This window comes from Pelobates fuscus, chromosome 4, assembly GCF_036172605.1.
Source record: "Pelobates fuscus isolate aPelFus1 chromosome 4, aPelFus1.pri, whole genome shotgun sequence".
NCBI lineage: Eukaryota > Metazoa > Chordata > Amphibia > Anura > Pelobatidae > Pelobates > Pelobates fuscus.
This window is the reverse complement of record NC_086320.1, coordinates 267,174,758-267,188,468: the sequence shown is the minus strand read 5'-3', so window position 1 is coordinate 267,188,468 and position 13,711 is coordinate 267,174,758. Positions and strand designations below refer to the sequence as shown.

Below are 13,711 nucleotides of genomic sequence, written 5' to 3'. Positions count from 1 at the left end.
CTGCGGTGATTAAGTGTTTGATTAGCGTTTTCTGGGGTTTGGCTATCGGTTGTGAGTATATGAAAAATAGGGATACTTTGGGTCATAGGGGGAGGTTGGTTTCCGTTATCACCGAGATCAAGTTTATGATCCTTTGCCAGTATGTTTGAATGACTGGGCATTGCCACCAGATATGTCCCGGGGTGACTCCTGGTTGGTGACACCTCCAACAGGAGTCCGGGAGGGTAGGGAATAAGCGGCTTAAGTGTGATGGGGTATAATGCCATCTGGCTATGCGTTTGTAGTTGTGTTCGTGTGTGGCGTTGCTGATTGAGGAGTGGAATATGTTCGTAAAGATGCCTTTGCTTTCTGAGCTGGAGAAGGAAATGTTGAGTTCCCTTTCCCATTGGGCTAGGCATGGGGGACTAGGGTGACATGTGTCCTTCTGAAGTAGATTATAAAGTTTTGAGATATGTTTCGACTTGAGGCCTTCGCCATCGCATAGGTTTTCAAACGTGGATGGGTCTCTTGTTGCACCGCGGAGGAGTGGTGTGCTTGATATGAAGTGTGTTAGCTGATTAACGTTGAAGCATAGTAAAGGTGTGGCTATTGTGTTGGGTATGATCTCCTCTGGTGGTTTGATCCCTTGGGCATTGAGTAAGGTTCCCAACCTAAGGTAGCTAGATGTGTGTATAGTTTTGAACGTAGATGGGTTCATACCAGGTCGAAATAGCGGGTTGTAGGTTAATGGGTATAGAGGGGATGGATGTGGTGAGATATTTGGCAGCGTTCTAATCTGCTGCCATGTGCGTAGTGTCGGGTTGAGATTGTGTGGGTGGTTGATAAGAGTTCTGCCGTTGTCATGCCAAGGTATGGTGTGTATAGGTAAAGGGAAACAGTGTGCTTCGAGTTGCACCCATTGTTTTGGGTTATTGGGTATCGTCCACTCGTAAATCCGTGAGAGGACTATGGCTTTATGGTAGTTCTCGATATTAGGTAGACCAAGGCCTCCATAAAGTTTATGTGTTGTCAGTAGCTTGTGTGATAATCTGGGGTGTTTAAGAGCCCATATGAAGGTGCTGAAGATGCGTCTTAGGGTGATGAAAAAAGTTTTGGGTAGGGCAATAGGAAGGGTTTGTAGCATGTAGAGAATTTTGGGGAGGGTGTTCATCTTTAGGATGTGTGTGCGGCAGAGCCAACCAAAGATAGGTTTATTCCACCTGGTTAGGTCTTTCGTGAGAGATTGTAGCAAGGGAGGGAAGTTTAGACTATAGATTTTGGATAAATTGAAGGGTATGCAGACCCCCAGGTAGGTCACAGCCTTATCTGCCCAGCGGAACTGGAATTTTCCCTGCAAGGAGTTTTTTGTCTCTTGGTTCAGCTTGGCTGGTAGAATCTCACTCTTTGTGAAATTTACCTTGAAGTTGGATACGGTTGTGTGCCCATTAATGTCTCGGATTAGGGCTGGTAGGGAAGTCGTGGGCTTTGCGATGGAGAACAGGAGGTCGTCGGCAAAAGCTGCCAATTTGTGTTCCCCGTATATTTGGGTTGTCCCTGATGCCCTGCAGGAAGGGCTCCATTACTAGGACAAAAAGTAGAGGAGAGAGGGGGCACCCCTGTCTCGTGCCATTTCTGATATGGAAGGGCTGGGATAGTTGTCCGTTGACACAGACTTTAGCAGTGGGGTTGGAGTAGAGCGCGTTCATCCACCTGAGCCACGTGGGGCCAAACCCCATGTATTCCAGAGTTGTCAAGAGAAGGGACCAGTCCACCCTGTCAAAGGCCTTCTCCGCGTCAATGGAGACTAATAGGCTTTGCGCCGCGTAGAGCCTTGAGAGGTGTATTAGATTTAGCACTTTCATAGTGTTATTTTTGGCCTTGCGTGATGGGACAAAGCCCGCCTGTTCAGGGTGGATCAGCTCCTTGAGAAGTGGGCGTATGCGATTGGCTAGGATCTTGGTGAATATTTTGAGATCCACATTAATTAGGGAGATAGGTCTGTAGCTCCCGCAGTTCAGGGGATCCTTGCCCGGTTTGGGAATCAATGTAATATGTGATTCTAGGGCAGAGTCAGGTAATTTGGCTGAATGTGTGAGGGAGTTGTATGCCGCTGTGAAAGGCTGAGATAGTAGGCTTTGAAAGGATTTATAGTATGGGGCTGTGAAGCCATCTGGGCCTGGGCTTTTTCTCAGTGGAAGGTGTTGTACAACGTCTTTGAACTCTTTGACTGAGATGGGTTCGTCTATTGCTCTCTGTATGTTTGCGGGGAGTGTGTGCGCTAGACGAGAGGATAGGAACTTTTTTATTTCTGTTTTGTCTGGGGGTGTTTGTCTCAGATTGTAAAGTTTGGAGTAAAAGTCCCTGAATGTATTTAGAATGTCTGGTAGTATGTGTGTTGTGTCCCCTGATTCTGTTTTAATTTTTGAAATAAATGTGGTTTGTCTGGTGTCCTGCAGCATCTTTGCTAGTAGGCGGCCGCATTTGCCACTGTTAGCGTAGTAATTGTGTTTGGAGAGGGAAAGTTTACGTTTAATGTGTACGTTGAGGAGTTGGGTTATGCTTCTTGGCGTTCCCAGGAAGATACAATTTTTGCTTAAGTTTTATAGTTTATTTTGATATATTTTGTAATTAAATTTTATTTGTTTCTACAGAAACTAGACAAAGTCCAATATGATAAATATGTTGTCAGGTCCACTTTGGGGATAAAACAATCGCTTGCATAAGACTTGCATGCATTAAAATTATTATTTTATTTTTTTATTAGTACAGAGTAAGTAGGTACAACAGTGCCTGTATCGCCACAATAGCGTCGCCAGACTCTAACTTGTAGGCATAATATAACAATAGTGCAATATATTAGGTTTGTACATATCACATTTACTAGGATACTGTCAGGTGAAGACATGTATATTCATAGATTAGCTAATGGTCTAGGTTCTTAAAACTTTGGTAAATTAGCTGGAGCTTAGGCAGACAAAGGGATTATGCGGAGATAAGTGTGTCCCATGTTTACAGAATGTAGTAGGGTGGTCCTGTATATGCTCAGGTGGGTGCGTATAATTACTTCTGTAGGTCCTGTTGTCAGGTGCTCTTCGGTCGTCTGGTGTGTTCATGTAGCAGGGTGGCAGTGTGGTTTGGGTGGGGTGCGTTCCTGCCCTTAGGTGGGGTCAGTGTGGGTAGGTGAGTACGTGCTCATAAAGGTTAGCCACTGCGACCAGCATGTCGTGTATTTAGAGTATGAATGGGTCAGTGAGAGATGTAGCTCTTCCATTAATCTAATAGATTCCACCTTTTGAATCCATTCCCTTATTGTCGGATGTGATTGTTTTTTCCAGTAAATCGGGATAAGCATATTGGCTGCGGTGATTAAGTGTTTGATTAGCGTTTTCTGGGGTTTGGCTATCGGTTGTGAGTATATGAAAAATAGGGATACTTTGGGTCATAGGGGGAGGTTGGTTTCCGTTATCACCGAGATCAAGTTTATGATCCTTTGCCAGTATGTTTGAATGACTGGGCATTGCCACCAGATATGTCCCGGGGTGACTCCTGGTTGGTGACACCTCCAACAGGAGTCCGGGAGGGTAGGGAATAAGCGGCTTAAGTGTGATGGGGTATAATGCCATCTGGCTATGCGTTTGTAGTTGTGTTCGTGTGTGGCGTTGCTGATTGAGGAGTGGAATATGTTCGTAAAGATGCCTTTGCTTTCTGAGCTGGAGAAGGAAATGTTGAGTTCCCTTTCCCATTGGGCTAGGCATGGGGGACTAGGGTGACATGTGTCCTTCTGAAGTAGATTATAAAGTTTTGAGATATGTTTCGACTTGAGGCCTTCGCCATCGCATAGGTTTTCAAACGTGGATGGGTCTCTTGTTGCACCGCGGAGGAGTGGTGTGCTTGATATGAAGTGTGTTAGCTGATTAACGTTGAAGCATAGTAAAGGTGTGGCTATTGTGTTGGGTATGATCTCCTCTGGTGGTTTGATCCCTTGGGCATTGAGTAAGGTTCCCAACCTAAGGTAGCTAGATGTGTGTATAGTTTTGAACGTAGATGGGTTCATACCAGGTCGAAATAGCGGGTTGTAGGTTAATGGGTATAGAGGGGATGGATGTGGTGAGATATTTGGCAGCGTTCTAATCTGCTGCCATGTGCGTAGTGTCGGGTTGAGATTGTGTGGGTGGTTGATAAGAGTTCTGCCGTTGTCATGCCAAGGTATGGTGTGTATAGGTAAAGGGAAACAGTGTGCTTCGAGTTGCACCCATTGTTTTGGGTTATTGGGTATCGTCCACTCGTAAATCCGTGAGAGGACTATGGCTTTATGGTAGTTCTCGATATTAGGTAGACCAAGGCCTCCATAAAGTTTATGTGTTGTCAGTAGCTTGTGTGATAATCTGGGGTGTTTAAGAGCCCATATGAAGGTGCTGAAGATGCGTCTTAGGGTGATGAAAAAAGTTTTGGGTAGGGCAATAGGAAGGGTTTGTAGCATGTAGAGAATTTTGGGGAGGGTGTTCATCTTTAGGATGTGTGTGCGGCAGAGCCAACCAAAGATAGGTTTATTCCACCTGGTTAGGTCTTTCGTGAGAGATTGTAGCAAGGGAGGGAAGTTTAGACTATAGATTTTGGATAAATTGAAGGGTATGCAGACCCCCAGGTAGGTCACAGCCTTATCTGCCCAGCGGAACTGGAATTTTCCCTGCAAGGAGTTTTTTGTCTCTTGGTTCAGCTTGGCTGGTAGAATCTCACTCTTTGTGAAATTTACCTTGAAGTTGGATACGGTTGTGTGCCCATTAATGTCTCGGATTAGGGCTGGTAGGGAAGTCGTGGGCTTTGCGATGGAGAACAGGAGGTCGTCGGCAAAAGCTGCCAATTTGTGTTCCCCGTATATTTGGGTTGTCCCTGATGCCCTGCAGGAAGGGCTCCATTACTAGGACAAAAAGTAGAGGAGAGAGGGGGCACCCCTGTCTCGTGCCATTTCTGATATGGAAGGGCTGGGATAGTTGTCCGTTGACACAGACTTTAGCAGTGGGGTTGGAGTAGAGCGCGTTCATCCACCTGAGCCACGTGGGGCCAAACCCCATGTATTCCAGAGTTGTCAAGAGAAGGGACCAGTCCACCCTGTCAAAGGCCTTCTCCGCGTCAATGGAGACTAATAGGCTTTGCGCCGCGTAGAGCCTTGAGAGGTGTATTAGATTTAGCACTTTCATAGTGTTATTTTTGGCCTTGCGTGATGGGACAAAGCCCGCCTGTTCAGGGTGGATCAGCTCCTTGAGAAGTGGGCGTATGCGATTGGCTAGGATCTTGGTGAATATTTTGAGATCCACATTAATTAGGGAGATAGGTCTGTAGCTCCCGCAGTTCAGGGGATCCTTGCCCGGTTTGGGAATCAATGTAATATGTGATTCTAGGGCAGAGTCAGGTAATTTGGCTGAATGTGTGAGGGAGTTGTATGCCGCTGTGAAAGGCTGAGATAGTAGGCTTTGAAAGGATTTATAGTATGGGGCTGTGAAGCCATCTGGGCCTGGGCTTTTTCTCAGTGGAAGGTGTTTGTACAACGTCTTTGAACTCTTTGACTGAGATGGGTTCGTCTATTGCTCTCTGTATGTTTGCGGGGAGTGTGTGCGCTAGACGAGAGGATAGGAACTTTTTTATTTCTGTTTTGTCTGGGGGTGTTTGTCTCAGATTGTAAAGTTTGGAGTAAAAGTCCCTGAATGTATTTAGAATGTCTGGTAGTATGTGTGTTGTGTCCCCTGATTCTGTTTTAATTTTTGAAATAAATGTGGTTTGTCTGGTGTCCTGCAGCATCTTTGCTAGTAGGCGGCCGCATTTGCCACTGTTAGCGTAGTAATTGTGTTTGGAGAGGGAAAGTTTACGTTTAATGTGTACGTTGAGGAGTTGTTATAGGGCCGATCTATATTGTGTCAATCGTTTATATGTATCGAAGGAATTGGACCTTTTGTGTTCTTCTTCTAGGGAGCGGATGGAGTTGGTAAGGGAGCGAGTTTGAGCCTTGCGATCCTTTTTCATTTGGGAGGATAAAGCTATGAGGAGTCCTCTGATTACTGGTTTATGCGCCTCCCAGGTAGTAGTAGGTGAGACCTCCGGGGAGGTATTTTCTTTAAAGTAGTATTGGAGATTCTCCGATACTTTGGCTATGAGAGTTGGATCGTTTAGTAATTGGTTGTTTAACTTCCATTGGAAGGAGTGTGTCGGGAGAGAGGGTATTCGAATGGCAAGAGACAGGGATGCATGGTCTGACCACGTGATGGGGCCGTAGTGGCACCTCTTTACAAGGTGTAGGAACCTATGGTGGAGAAAGAACATGTCTATCCTTGAGTATGTTTTGGTGGCTGTGGAATAGTATGAGTAATCTTTGGAGTGTGTGTTTGTTACCCGCCAAGCATCAAATAAATGTGCTCGGTCTAGTAGGCTGTAAATGGCCGACGTGTGGGAATTTGGTATGTAGTGGACTCTGAGGTTGTATCCATTTGGGAGTCCAGGGAGACATTGAGATCCCCGCCCATGATTAAGATACCTTCCTGGAATGATTCTATGGTTTTGAGATATTTTCTAAAGGATCGACATTGGTTCCTATTGGGTAAGCATAGATTGGCTAGGGTCACCATGTTGTGTCCGATAAGCCCTTTTACCAGAATCAGTCTACCTGAGTCATCTGTATGGCTGTCTTTGAGTATGAATGGGATCTGGGAGGAGATAAGGATGGTTACCCCTCTCTTCTTTGCTTCTGTGTTTTTAAGAGAGGGTGCGACCCCCTTCTTAAAGTGGGTCTCTTGTAGATAAGCGATGTCCACCTTCTGTTTTTGCAGTTCATGGAGGGTTAGTGATCTCTTCTCGGGTGAGTTGAGACCTCTAGTGTTAAGGGTGAGTACCTGGGAATTAAGCCTATCAGTGTATAATTGCGATAACGATACTTCGGTCTTTGTTACTGCTATTCCCCATATCTGTATGGTGCACGTTAACCCCTGGTAAAATCAACGTCCCGGTGTACCCGCGGTGACCACGGGGACACCGCGACGGGCCCCCCACACAGCACACATTTCAATACAAAAGCAGAGAGATACATCACAGTCTTGTTCAATGGCCCAGCATGTGTCGACAAGCCCTCGCCCATTGGGGTCGTCAAGCTCGTCCGATCTACCCCATCTGCTCCCCAGGCCCGGTCAGACCCGCGGTCCCCCCGCTCCGTTCCCCCCAGGTGCCAAGCCGGCCCATTTTAGGAGGGGAAGGGGGCGAGAGAAGGCAGGCCCCAACCCGGCCCAGGTGTAGATTCCCCCTGGGCCCAGATCTGGGCAGGAGACCCAGAGATAAATTAGAGTGGGAGCAGAATGTCTATCTGTGTGCGTATTGGAGGGGGGACATACCCGCCATGTGGCAGCACAAACGGGGTCGGTATCCGGCCAGGTGGATAGACTGGGGGGGGTGGTAGAGTCTCATGGGACGGTTAACGCACTGTCCCTTTGTCCCGATCTGCGTTCACATCAGGCTGCGTGCCGGTCTAGGCCAATTCTTCACCGTGTCGGGGATTAGACGTGCATCGGGAGATGTGCGTGTATTCGATTTCTGCAAACACTTCCCAGGTGGTTGCAGTGGGGGCAATTTAGTGACGGGACGATCTCGGGGTGGATGGGCCCATATTACGCCATGTTCCACCTGGTTCGTTGTTCCTTCTTTTAGCTGGAGTTTGGCTTCTGCTTTGTTGGGAGAGTTGAGTCGTGGATGAGCCTGGGTATGTGCCATACCAGTCCATCACTTACGTGTTGGGCAAGTCCATAGCTCTTGTGAACACTGGAACATCGTGGATTGATGTTATTTGGTGGGTAGATCCCATGTGTGAGGCAATTAGGGCGAAGGGAAAGCCCCATCTGTATTTTATATTTCTGGCCCTGAGTTGTTCTGTGATGGGTTTCAGGATCCTTCTCGCCTGTAGGGTTGCCCAAGACAGGTCCGGGTAGATCTGCACCGGGGAGTCCTGGTACAGCAGCGGTTGTGAGGTCTGTCGCAGCGCCCTCAGGATGTCTTATTTTACGGAGCAGTAGTGGTGTCTGCAGATCACGTCCCTTGGTGCTGCGGAGGGTGCGCCTCTTGGTTTTAGGGCTCTATGGGCTCTATCCAGCAGGATTTGGGTGTCTCGTGGTCTATTTAGGAGTAGATTCAATAATTAGTTTAGAGATGCTCCTATATCTTCTTGATCCTGTTCAGGTAAGCCCTTAATCCTGAGATTGTTACGGCGTCCCCAATTGTCCACATCATCTAGTGAGCGGTAGAATGGTGAGATGGTGGATGTGTGTGTGCTCATAGCAGCTTGAAGTTGCTGCACTTGTGCACTGAGCAGGTCGCGATCATCTTCCAGTGAGGTGACTATCTCCCATCTTGCGGACATCTGTCCCAATGGTGTCTAGGCGTGCCTTGAAGGAGGCTTCCATTTTGCCTAGCAAGTTTGCTATGTCGTCTTTAGTGGGTAGATTTCGTATAAGCTCCTTGAGCTCCATGTCCTCTGGGTTTGTGGACCTCATGGATCCTTCCGGGCTCAAGGGTGCTGAGCCGTCCTGAGAGGATTCAGGCGCCATGGATAGGCCCGCAGCCTCCTGCTGGGGTTCCGTGTGGTCACGGTAGAATTTGGTTAGTGTGCCGTGTTTGCTCGCCGGGGGTTTCCCCGTTTGATGTTGAGGGGTTTGGGATCTCTTGGGGTGACCCATCATTTATTTCCAGCTCGATGTGGACGGATTAGCTGGTGGCTTTTTGGGAGAGCTAGCAGAACACGTCCATGCAGCTCAGCCGTTGGCTCCGCCTCTATGCATTATAATTATTATGACTAGTGAATACACACTGATCAATTCAACTACATAGTTTAATTTCAAATTTTCAGCATGGCCTAAGACAGCTGTATATTAATTAAGGAAATACATTAAAAACGTGTACCTTGATTTATTAGTGTCAGCGTATATTGTGAATGTCGAAGTTTTATAAGCGTTTAAAATGCAGTTATTTTACTTATATCTCATTTTGAAGGTCTATAGTATATGAGACTTGACAAGAGCTGCCACTTTACATTTGTCTGAACACATTTCTACCTCGGTCCTGTCACACTGTTAATAAGCAAATGTAAGGCATTTAGCATATATTCTAGAAGGCCTGGTCTGGCATGAAAATATATCATAGTTTTTACATATATATAGTTTTTTTTGTTTTTGTAGTTCAATGTCACACATGATATCTTAAGTGTCACCACAAATTCACCCCTCTCGGTGGCCGTGCCAGGCTGCTGAGGCCATCTTAGAGAAGCTTTCTTACGCTGCTCCGATGACCCTAACAGCTGCAGTCCTGGGGAGGGATCCCCCGCGAAGCTTACCCCCTGGAGAAGTAACAGTCCCTGCTTTTGGGTTTGAGGGGGGCCCAGAGAAAATTGTCCTTGGCGCAGTGAGTCATGTGGGACAGGAATACACAGACCTTTACGGTGTACCAGTGGCCGTGTGGGAAATGCCGAAGTCCCAAGTATGTGGACGGCACTGGGTGAGGCATGAGGGTCCGGCACTTTGCAGAATCTTAAGTGGTGTTGGAGAGGTGCAGGAGACGGTCAGTGCATGGACTCTTGTTGGGGGGGGTCCGGTGGACTGATTTGGACTTTGAGTGCTCACGGTGCCACAGAACTCTATGCTGGTGGGTTAGGTCCAACCGTGGTGGACTGATGGAGTACGAGCATTCTGGGGGGCCTACAAAAGCACGCATGGGAAAAGCTCTCTCATAATACAACTGATACTGCTTTCCTCAAACCACATTGTGCAGTGATATTGCATAGTTTGTTCCTATCCTCCCGGAAGTGACTCAATCCTATCTTTCTCATCACTGTCTGCAGTAATTACATTACATCACAGTTTGCTCACACTGCTTAACTACATGTGTCCCAAGGGTCACAAACCTCTGGTATCCTAATATTTAAACTCTGCATGTACGATGGCAGGCTGCATAGCTTTACTGATTAGTATGCTACTTTTCTCCCTGGCATGTATTCTATTATAAAAATATGCTTACTCTGTTTGTCAATGTTCGCTCCAGGTTGCACTAACACATGGTATGCTAAAGCACCTATATGTTAGCAGTCCCGTAAAGATGCCTACATAACACAGCAATATATACTCATTCACTAGACGCAAACTAGAGAGAGAAAGATACACTATGCTTTCAGGATTGGTTGTAGTCTTCTTCCATGCCAGTATATACCAATATTGTCACCTAGGCTATATTAGACAACCGTTACGAGAGCAATGCACCATTGCGTGTGGCACTGTATATACATAACCAAACCCTGACATCAAAGGCGGATTTAATTTTGACAAGTAGCCCTGTCGTAATGTCAGGATTATATTGATCCAGCACGCAGAATAGTATCACACCCTAGAACCATGGATAACGTCTAACCGGACCTTAGAATGGCCGGACTTAACATACCTGACAAAAGTCAGAAAACTAGCCGAGGTCAGGGACACAGAACGAGACACAGCGATAAGGAAAAGTCAAGGGTACCAGAAATCAGGGAAGTCAAAATGAAGCCAAAGTCAAAAACCAGTATAACACGATCAAGAACACACTCTCGGATAACCATCTAATGGAAACCACAACAGGGCAATGAGCTAAGGAGTGAGTTTAAATAACCTTCTTGCAGATCTGATTGGCTGTACCTAGCCCTTGATGCCAAAACGTGCGTGTGCGTCTATTACATGACGTCACCCGCACGTTGACATAGTCTTTACCGTGGACGGAAGTGGGGCTATATAATTGTGTTTGTTCGCAGCGGCCGGCGTGAACCGACATGCCGCACAAACCAGGCATCATGGCAGAAGACCGCCGAGCGGCACTCCCCTCAATCTTTGGAAGGTAATTATCTCCATTTTTGCCACATGGATACGAAGCATACGTGACAAGCCCAACGCCTAAACAATGCATCTAATGAGCGCTCAGGAGAGCAGATTTTCTTTTTTTAATTTGGCTTTTCTTTGATATACTAGTTAAAAGTGGGACATGAGTGAAAAACAAATAATGGCTTACTAGTAGCCATTGGTCTTCCCACAGGCCTCAGCCATAAGAAGGCCTTGTCTTGTAGGGAATGGAAGCAGACAATTCGGTCAGCATAAGCGGCTGATGGTGCAGTTGTCGGCTTAGCAGGCAAAACATGCCTTGCCTCACCGCTTTGGCTTGTTTTGGTGGCCACCGGAGGTTTATCAGTTGTCAGACAATGTGAGGTAAATCGAAAACACTCACATAGTCTGGTATGCACCGAATCTTTAAGTTGTAACTTTGTTGATCTTCTAAGGCATCTAACCTGTCAGTGGTTGCCATTTTGGTGCTTTGCTAGTTCCTGGAGTTTGTGCTCCACTGGTGTCAATCTTGAGTCGTGTGTACTTGATGAGGTCTCCAGCAGGGCAATGTGAGAGGTGACGCCTTCAAAGGCATTCTTAAAGAAGGCCACTTTGGCCGCAATGTTGGCCCTCAGTTAAGCTAGCCTGGCCTTTAGCTGGATTACTGCGACTAGATCGTCAGCAGTGGGTTGCTTGGGTTTGGGACCTGTAAGAAGGTCGTACGAAGCACCAGCACCCCGATCGAAAGGGGTTTACTCTAAGGAATAGGAAGAGCTCACGTCCCCATCACCATTTTGTCCCATGAGGCAGTTTGCAATCTCCACAGGAGTCCTCCTGAAATCAGAAGTCAAAATCTGAAAAATGTGTCAGTTTGAAGCTTTCTTGTCCTGATGAAAGCTCCATGTGGGGGCTCAAACATTGACTTTTATATGGATTTAATAAAAGTTAAATTTTATTTGAAAACTATCACAAAGACCTTGTTATATTATATATATATATATATATATTTTTTTTTATTTATTACATACCAACAGAGTTGTGGTGGGGAAAAAAGTGTGGATGATAACCCCTTCCACCTGAAATAAGTAGATAGTTAATACATTGCAAAACACAAATACACACACCAGTCAAGCCATAAGGCTTGCTTTTCCCGCATAAATCTCACTTTAACAGTGCTCGCACTACTGCAAGGAGTTTTGGGTAGGCATATGCAAATGAGCTCAACAAAAGAACCACATTTTTGCCTCAATTCCACTTCATACATGGATTTCTTGGAGTATGTGTTTGCTGTATACAACAGCTTTGAAACACAATGAGAGCACTGTTAAAATGAGATTTCTGTGGGGGAAAGCAAGTCTTATGGCTTGACTGGTGTGTGTATTTGTGTTTATCAATGTATTACCTATCCACTTATATATATATATATATATATATATATATATATATATATATATAAAAATTGCTATCAATTTCAATAGCACAATGAAAACATCATGTTTTTCATTATTTTTTATCGTTATACTGTTTTAATTTGAACAATACGTTCTCCTAGTTCGTTTCATTTTGCAATCAGTAAACATATGCTCTAATACACGCATTAAAAAGTAAATAGAATATAGAGTGAACTTTCAAAATTTCAATATTGCTTTACTAAAGGTTTACTCCAAGTACCATAACTACTTCAGAGATTTAAGGTAGCCATAGATCCTTGGATTCTTTGTAGTGTTTTATTGAGAACACTGCTTATAAAAGGTTAAAGCACTCAGTTGTCAGGGCTGTGCATCTACCTCTGGAATTGTCATTAACCAGCCTGGAACAAGTATTCGGTCTTTGCAGATATTAATTCAGTGCATATTTGGAGTCTGTTGTCAGCACACAGAGCGGTTGACGAAAGGCCGTAACACCAATGGAGGCAGGACTTATGTCCTTCATGCCGCAAAAGTCCTCCTCTCAGCCTGTCCTCTGGGATGTTCCTCCCCCACCAGTGAGGGAGAATTGACATCCCTAAAGGAGAATCAAGCAGCACATAGAACTTGGCCTTGGCACAGGATCAAAGGTTCTTTTGTTTTTTTGTTTTTTTTTTTTTTGGGGGGGGACATTCATTCCAGCAAGGGTTACTCTAATCAATAACATGGTTTTACTAAAATACTGTTTTTATTTGGAGTAAACCTTAAATAATTGATAATGTCTTTAAATTAAATGTAAACTTTGTAGAACACTTACCTTGCTCATAGAGAAGCTTCATGTTTGTATCTTTTTGGGCAACCAAGTTGTATAATAAGGAGATCACGTTCTGAATTACATTACCCAGAACATTGTCTTGATGTGCCTGTAATAAGCCAAATGCAAACAATGAGCACATTACACTATTCCGTGTCTATCAATATGTCCAATTCCTAATTACTGGCGGATAGATTCAGAAGCTTTGGAGCCGTGTACTACACGAGGGTGACTTGATTGCACACTGAACACATCCCTACTGCCTTATATATCACAAAAACTGTCCTTTGCCAAACTGAAAATGTTTTCGGATACATTCCCTCCAAGAAGAAGATAAATGATTCGTTTATTGCCTGCCACCATTGGGTCTAATTATTTCTAAGGCATGTTACAAGAGAGATTTATTTACAAACACCACATTGACAATATCCTTTATTCATGTCTAAGGACCACATACCAAATAGAACTGAAAAAAAAAACTATTAAGTCAGTTTTTTAACAAAAAACAAAAAAGGGAAGCTATTAAGAAGTTCATGCTGGTACTTTGATAGAATGATAGATGGGAATGTTTGCGCAAAGTGTGTTCAAACAGTGTCATTAATTTGTCATGCAAGACAAATGCGGTGTCCAATTCGTACTACAGTAGG

At 45.1% G+C, this 13,711-nt stretch overlaps 1 protein-coding gene across 1 annotated transcript in view; it reads right to left on the bottom strand.

Moving 5' to 3' along the window:
- ULK4 (unc-51 like kinase 4) overlaps positions 1-13,711 on the bottom strand; it is a 953,247-nt gene that overhangs the window by 394,007 nt on the left and 545,529 nt on the right. The window contains exon 31 of the mRNA XM_063452087.1: positions 13,068-13,173. Within this exon, the coding sequence (XP_063308157.1) occupies positions 13,068-13,173 (106 nt within the window). The remainder of the gene's footprint in view (positions 1-13,067; positions 13,174-13,711) is intronic.